The 7,909-nt window shown below is 36.9% G+C and overlaps 1 protein-coding gene across 1 annotated transcript; it reads left to right on the forward strand.

Annotated features, from left to right (window-relative positions):
- The first annotated feature begins 6,572 nt into the window (after positions 1 to 6,572).
- LOC132008084 (olfactory receptor 4C16-like) lies at positions 6,573 to 7,505 on the forward strand. The gene has a single exon (XM_059386466.1). The coding sequence runs from the start codon at positions 6,573 to 6,575 to the stop codon at positions 7,503 to 7,505; it is 933 nt and encodes a 310-aa protein (XP_059242449.1).
- The last annotated feature ends 404 nt before the right edge of the window (positions 7,506 to 7,909 follow it).

A 7,909-nucleotide genomic window follows, 5' to 3' on the forward strand; every position in this document is an offset into this window, starting at 1 on the left:
ATGAGTCCAAGCAAAAATTTTGAGCTTGCATCTCATTTGCAAATAGATCTCTGACCTGATCATTAAACAGGGATGGGGGAAAAGCTTTCTGATTGGCCACACAGAAGTCATAGTCCCATCCTTGGGGAAAATGCTGCTCATAACTCATACTAAAAATGGAGGATTTGTGGGTCTTCAGGGGAAAATCAAGGTTCATTCAAAGAAGGAAGACAAATCCTTTCAGGAAAAATCAAACAGGGCGCACTAAGGTTTTTTTTTTTTTTTTTTCTTTCTTTTTTTTTTTTTTAAGATTTTATTTATTTGACAGACAGAGATCACAAGTAGGCAGAGTGGCAGGCAGAGAGTGGGGGAAGCAGGCTCCCCACTGAGCAGAGAGCCCCATGCAGAGTTCAATCCCAAGACCTCGAGATCATGACCTGAGCCAAAGGCAGAGGCTTTAATCCACTGAGACACCCAGGCCCAACTAAGACAGTTTTTATAGCTCATCTTTAGCCTCTTCCTGAGGCAAGTATGGTGTATCTGCTGAAGTGTTGGAGATGTTTCCTCAAAACAGCAAATACCCGCCAAAGATTCTCCTTATTGATGATACGTTCTACAGCACTTCATGAGAAATATCACACTGTATTATGAGGACAACCTGACATTTCAAGGTTATTTGATGTTTAGTGGGATTCAGTGTTTCAGTGCTATTGACCCTAGCTGCAATTGAGGGCCAACAATGAAGGGACTCCTAGAGGACTATTAGCTGTCTCCCCAAACCAGACCTCACTTCAATCCACTATTTCTAAATTAGTAGTTTTAGATTAGTTCAGAAATGATCTCTTCAACTTATTCCAACTACCATCATAAGGGGAATTATTCAGAAGTAATTATAAATTATCACTCAAAGCATTTTAAAATTATATTTTATTTATTTATTCATGAAAAACAGACAAAGAGAGGCAGAAGGGGAAGCAGGGTCCCCACTGAACAGGGAGCCTGTTCAGGGATCCTAACCTGGGCCCAAGGCATATGCTTAACCAAATGGGTTCCCCAGTTGCCCCCACTCAAAACTTTTTTTCTGCTTGGTTTACTTGTTTAATTCATTCATTCAGTTCATTCAGTTAGTAACCAATAGATTGCTTAATGCATAATATAGACTGTTTTGGGTTTTTTTTTTTTGAGATTTAATTTATTTATTTGATGGAGAGACACAGCAAAAGAGGGGATGCAGGCAGGTGGAGTGGGAGAGGCAGGCTTCCTGCTGAACAGAGAGCCCAATGTCCTGCTAGTTCTCAGGCCCTGGGATCATGAGTTGAGCTGAAGGCAGAGGCTTAATGACTGAGCTACCCAGGCACCCCTGAACTCCTTTTTGTAAATACTTACTAGTAGATTTGGTGGATAATAAGACAGTGGTAATTCCCAACCTCAATGAGTATTTAAAGTTTATGGAATATTATGGAATATTACACCTCCATAAAGTTTATGGAACTTGTGAAGATTTGAGCAGTAAAATTGGAATTCTTAATAAGATATATACTCAGTACACATACTAATCTTCAGATCACTTACTACAAATCTGGTTCTTTGGGGGTGGGCTCAGTTATAACACAGAGAACACAACCTCTGGTTTTGGGACACTATACTCCTTTCCCTGGATTGTACTTGCAAATAAATTAGAAGAGCTAAAGAAGCTTTTATCCTAAAGCATAGATATTAATTTAGGGCACTGGGCAGGGATCAGAGTAGTTTCTTAGAGAACCACATCCTCTGTTGCCAAAGACACTGTTTTTTCTTCTTCACATCCTCAAGCATCTGTATTTTCCTTTTTCCCCTGTATCTTTGGTCATCCCAAGTTACCAAATGCCACAGAAGCACCAAGAGCTATCAAACCTAAGTCTGAGGAGATATATCTTACTCTACTGTGTTAGAACCAAAAGTTAAACATATTACAACATCTGGGATGTTTCTGATTAATAAAGAAGGGAAAACTTTAGGGAATGGTATTCTCTAGGGTGCTAATATTTTTTATCATTATGTCTTAAAATATTCCCTCTAGGATGCAGAAAAAGGATTTTTTTTTCTGTGTTTCATGGGAAGGCTGCTTTCAAAAAGGAATGGAAATATTTGGCACTAATTTATGGTGTTCTAACAGGTAAGTGACAGTTTGCTTACATCTTTGTACTCATAGAGGCATCATTATAAAATAATCCAATATATTTAAAATATATTTTCATACATCATTTGGCCATTGCTCCCAAATCCTCTGAGAAGAGAAAATGAAAAAAAAAGAATTTTTTTTCAAAAGTTTACTATTAATGCAGTAATGAAATAAAATGAAAGGTAAGCTTTGGAGTAAAATCTCATGAACTCACAAATATTTTATGAGTACCAGGTATGTGAAAATCTTTGTGTGGTTTTTCCATTGTTGTATGGGGGTGGAAGGAAGGATTTCATGTTGTAAGATTTACTATAGGTTCGTGAGGTAGCAGAATGTGTAAAGGTTCACAAATGCTTTTCATATAAGGTCACTGAGGAGGATAGATCCTCAGTATGGATAACAAAAGTTAGAAGAGTTAAACCTGGTGATAATCTGGAGAAAAGGTCAATAGAGACATGACCTTGACGGGTTTGGGAGAATGCTAACTTTCCTATCTCCAAGTGACAGTTTCAAATAGGAAGTTGTGGAGTTCCTTGCTGGCTCAGGTGGTTGAGCATCTGACTCTTGATTTCAGCTCTGGTCATAATCTCGGGCCCCTCATTGAGTGCCATATCCAGCTCTATACTCAGTGGTCAAGGTCTCCAGGTCTGCTTGAGATTTTCTTTCTCTGCCTTACATCTACCCCCTGCTTTCTCCCTCTTTCTTTCTCTTTAAAACAAATCAATAAATCTAAAAAATAATTAGAAATTTGCACATCATGGCATGGAGTTATTATTCTTTATATGTTTTCAAAATAATATTGTAAGAATTTAATTTGCATTTGACCCACATTTGAGATGTAGTCTGATTGCTGAACAACTTTTTCTCATGGAAAGTTTGGAGGAAACATGGCAATGTGGAGGCAACACAACATCATGAAATTGAAAACTGCCATCATATATGTGTGATGGTTTCTTTTTTAATCCTTCTTCATTTTGGGCTTTTAAGGGGTAAAGAATATGGGGACAGTTTATTAACCTGCCCACAGAGCATGTGAATTTTGCATATAAATGAGTATAGGGTTTCTCCCAGAGATGGAAGTCTAGTGTAACCAATCAGGGAGGGTTAGGTAGTTGAAGGAAGCCCTTCAGCAAGCGCTGTGGCTGCTGCAGAAAAACAGATTTATGGGGTAGAATTATTCACCTGATACTATATTCCACTCTCATCTATTCTCCACTTTTTTTTTTTTTCTGTGTGCTTTTTTTTCAGCTCTTCTCTGTTACATCCAAACCCAACATGTAGTTTGTTTTTTACCGTGCTGACAGATTTAGACATTCCAAAGTTGGCTTCACTTGTTTGAAAAGTTGAGGTAAGAGCAATACTTATAAGATATGTTATTGTATTCGGGCCATTTGTCCCCAGGTCATTGCAACTAATTTTTATGTCATATTTCTTGGAGAACCGCATGACAGTGTGAACATATCCTTGGAAAAATGGACATGTGGTCATCCACTAAGACTTGGACAAAAACATGCCTCAGTACAAGAACCTAAGAAAAATGTCAAGGCTGTCCTTGCATTCTTTGTGGGTTAAAGAGTCTTGTAGAAAATGCTAATGTTTAAGATGATGATTTTTATGGGTGTCAGTGTTCCCAGAATCTTTCACGGCTGTGTGATGCTCTTCAGAATACAATATTTTCTGCTTCAATGTCTACTACATTGTTTAAAATTGAACTCAGCTTAGTTCCTGGATTTATAAGTTAGGAGAATGTCTGTCTGCCACACATAATAAATCGAAAGCCACAGGGAATTAATTATGTGGACGTGTTCCATAATCTAAATATTACTAAAACCATCAGATAAATATATTGTAAGAAGCAATTAAGAAAATTTAATTAAAAACTACTAAGCACCTACATGATACAAGGTGTTGGGGTTGGAACTTTGGAGAATAAAATCCTGGGAATAAATAGTTTTCAAAGATTCCTATTCAATAATAATCTTACAAGAAAAGCTATAAAGGATGCCATTGGAGAATAGGAGTGAGAATTATTATTTTTTTTTATCATAACGTAAATACCAAAGGTCTCCAGAGGAGAGTTTTTTGAATTGGGTCCTGTAGTTTAGGGACAGCTGAAGTAGATAGAAATGTAGGAAGAAGGAAGGAGATTATTGATTAGAGATTATGGATTATATATCTGATGAGAACTCACAGTTACTAACAAGTTAATGAAGCCATATATATTTATGTTAATTTATCTTAAAATATATGTCCACATGTGTATATAATTTTGCTTTAGGACTGAACAATCTAAAGGGTTGATAACATGGAAACCATACACTCAAAAGAGTGGTCACAATTTGGGGTATAGTTTCAAGTTCAAATATTTTGTGATGGATCACTCTTTCAAATGAATAAGGAAAGAATGAGCTTATTGTACTGATTAAGACACCAACTCATTTTCTTTGTAGTTTGAAATCTTTGATAAAGATTACTTAATCCAAAGAAAATTAAACAAAAATAAAATGGAATTCTGAGGTAAATGAACTTACCAGACACTTTCCCAAGAGTGGTTTTGATTTGGAGGAAGATAAGGTACAGTTCAATGACATTGGGGGAGAAGAAACTTTACCAAGGGAGAGGAAAAGATATATAAGGGGAAATTTCTGTCCGTTTAGTTCATCTGTGCTATGGATGCTCACAAATTTCAGGACAGATAACAAAGGATAGGTGACTTTGTTGTTAATTTTTTTTTTAATTTCTTTTCTGTGTTCAAGAATTCATTGTTTATGCACCATGCCAGTGCTCCAGGCAATATGTGTCCTCTATAATACCCACCACCAGGCCCACCCGATCCTCCACCCCCTCCCCTCCAAATCCCTCAGTTTTTGTTTTTGTTTTTTCTCAGAGTCCACAATCTCTCTTGCTTCATCTGCCCCTTTGATTTACCTCAACTCACTTCTGTTCTCCATCTCCCCATGTCCTCCCTTTTATTCCTTATGCTCCACAAATAAGCAAAACCATATGATAATTGACTCCCTCGGCTTGCCTTATTATACTCAGCATAATGTAGATGACTTTTAGAAGGAACACAATGGAATAAGTAAATCTTCCAAGTTACATTTCAACCCATCACATTTCAGGTTTTATTTTTACTTGTATGTAGTGCATTTTCAATAGGCAAAAAAGATCTAGATAAAATATTTTGTTCTTGGAACTGAAGTCCGTGGTTATTTTTTTCTCCAAATTTGAAAAAGGAAATCTTCATTTGAAAGGAGTGAGATTTCAAAGTTGGATGATCATCGACTTTGCCAGGATAGAAAACAAATTGGATACAGTCAGTTCTGACTATTACTATTCCTCTTGTCTTAAACTCTATCTGCCTCACTCTTATGAATCTCTGCTCTGTTACAAGGATGTGGCATTTTGGGTACCTGTAAACCCTACAGGGGATGATAGTCATAATGATCTGGTCCTACATGAATTACCTGGTGACATCTCCCCAAATGACCTCAGACCCAAAGTGCTAAAACTAATACTTGGATTAGTGAAAGCATGAGCTATTGAGCGATCATATCCCCTTTTCATTTATACATAACCTCAGGGATTTGGGGTCCACTAAGGAGTGTTTTATAAAAATGGGAGGGAGAAATTTAGAAATGCAGATATTTGAGATATAAACAACTATCAAAGAACATTCATTCACTTATCTGCATTAGTGTCTGTCAAATAATAAGTATCATAAATGTGTATCAAGGTAATAGCATATAATTTAGAAGATTAAGCATTTCCGGTTCCTCTTTTCAAGCTGTAATATCAGGCAGCAAGTATTTTCAAAGAGGACATGTTATATATTTATAAAGTTATAAATTTCTTTTATATGTTTTTATATAATATATAAAATATACAAAAATATACTCTATAAGTATGTATAACAAATACAGGCTGATAAATGTATGTATAAAAAAGACACTCTTTATAGGATAAATATCAGGTGTGATTTTTTTTTACTTATACCATGAACCTCTAATGGCAGTCAAATATATTGAAAATGCCACATGATACACCATCAAAACATGGGCCCAATGATATATTAAATCTACAAAAATAATGCCATTAGTAATAAAATGGAGCCATATCTTTTAACTTTATATTCATTGAATTGTCAAAATAAATCAGAATCATTAAATGCTATAAGATTGTATCTGACGAGTGCTCTAGGAAGATATAACCTTCACAAGATTGTTGAGACTCATAATGACCTTATGAAAAGATAATTATAAAGGAAAGAACTATTGAGGTGACTTGTGAAAAATCACCCCCAAAATATTGATGAGGAATATTTAGTTTGCTTACAATGCTCCATTAAATCACACATCACCCCATGAATTAATACCTTTATTTTTGGCAGATCAACAAATTCATACTCAAGCGTCTCCTAATTGATGAAATAATGCAGCTGAATAATAACGTGACTGAATTCATTCTGCTTGGGTTGACCCAGGATCCTGTTAGAAAGAAAATAGGGTTTGTCATTTTCTTGCTTTTCTATTTGGGGACGTTGCTGGGTAACTTTCTGATTATTACTACTATCAAGACCAGCCAGACACTCGGGAGTCCAATGTACTTCTTCATTTTCCACCTATCTTTATCTGACACCTGCCTCTGTACTTGCGTAGCCCCTAGAATGATTGTGGATGCCCTTTTGAGGAAGACCACTATCTCTTTCAGTGAGTGCATGTTACAAGTCTTTTCACTACATTTCTTTGGCTGCTTGGGGATCTTCATCCTTATCCTCATGGCTGCTGACCGCTATGTGGCCATCTGTAAGCCTCTGCACTACACAACCATCATGAGTCCTCAGATCTGTGCTGTGCTGATGGCTATGGCCTGGATGGGGTCCTGTGTACATTCTTCAGCTCAGCTTTCTTTGACCTTGAGTTTATCCTTCTGTGGTCCCAATGTGATTGATCACTATTTTTGTGACTTGCAGCCCTTGTTGAAACTTGCCTGTGCAGACACCTATGTGATCAACCTACTGTTGGTGTCCAATAGTGGGGCCATTTGTACAGTGAGTTTTGTCATGCTGATGTGCTCCTATGTTATTATCTTGTATTCTCTGAGAAACCACAGTGCTAAAGGGAGGAGAAAAGCCTTCTCCACTTGCATCTCCCACATCATTGTGGTCATCTTGTTCTTTGGTCCTTGCATATTTATTTACACACGCCCTGCAACCACCTTCCCCATGGATAAGATGATAGCTGCGTTTTATACCCTTGGAATACCTTTGATCAATCCTCTGATTTACACATTGAGGAATGCAGAGGTGAAAGATGCCATGAGGAAGTTATGGAGAAAGAAGTTGATCTTAGATGACAAAAGATAAATGGGTGTTTCAAATTTTTCTTCATAGTTCAGATTCACCTAGAAGCCAATTGAGAATCTTATCTTTTTATTGTGGTGTTAACATCATCAAGGAACATGAAAATTCATTCCTTCAAGAATGAACATGTACACTGGTTAGTGTTGAGTCATTTGCATGTACAGAGGAGACAGTCAGGTACAAACAGCCATGTCAAGACCCATGCTTTTTATGTTCACTGCTGTGTCTCTGCCTCTCTTGCCTGCCTAGCATCACTGTGGTTTTGACCCAGTGTTTTCCCTGCCCTTTTTCATACTGAATTCTGGTGTTCTCTGTTTACAAGTAATGTTTTATACACTTATATCCACAGCCTGGGAGGCTTTTCCTTCTTCAAATGACTTCCTTATATTAGACACTTCAGTTACATC

Source organism: Mustela nigripes, unplaced genomic scaffold (genome assembly GCF_022355385.1).
Source record: "Mustela nigripes isolate SB6536 unplaced genomic scaffold, MUSNIG.SB6536 HiC_scaffold_49, whole genome shotgun sequence".
NCBI lineage: Eukaryota > Metazoa > Chordata > Mammalia > Carnivora > Mustelidae > Mustela > Mustela nigripes.

Excerpts from the sequence above, each read along its gene's own strand:
- LOC132008084 (XM_059386466.1), top strand. The coding sequence starts at position 6,573 with ATGCAGCTGAATAATAACGTGACTGAATTCATTCTGCTTGGGTTGACC.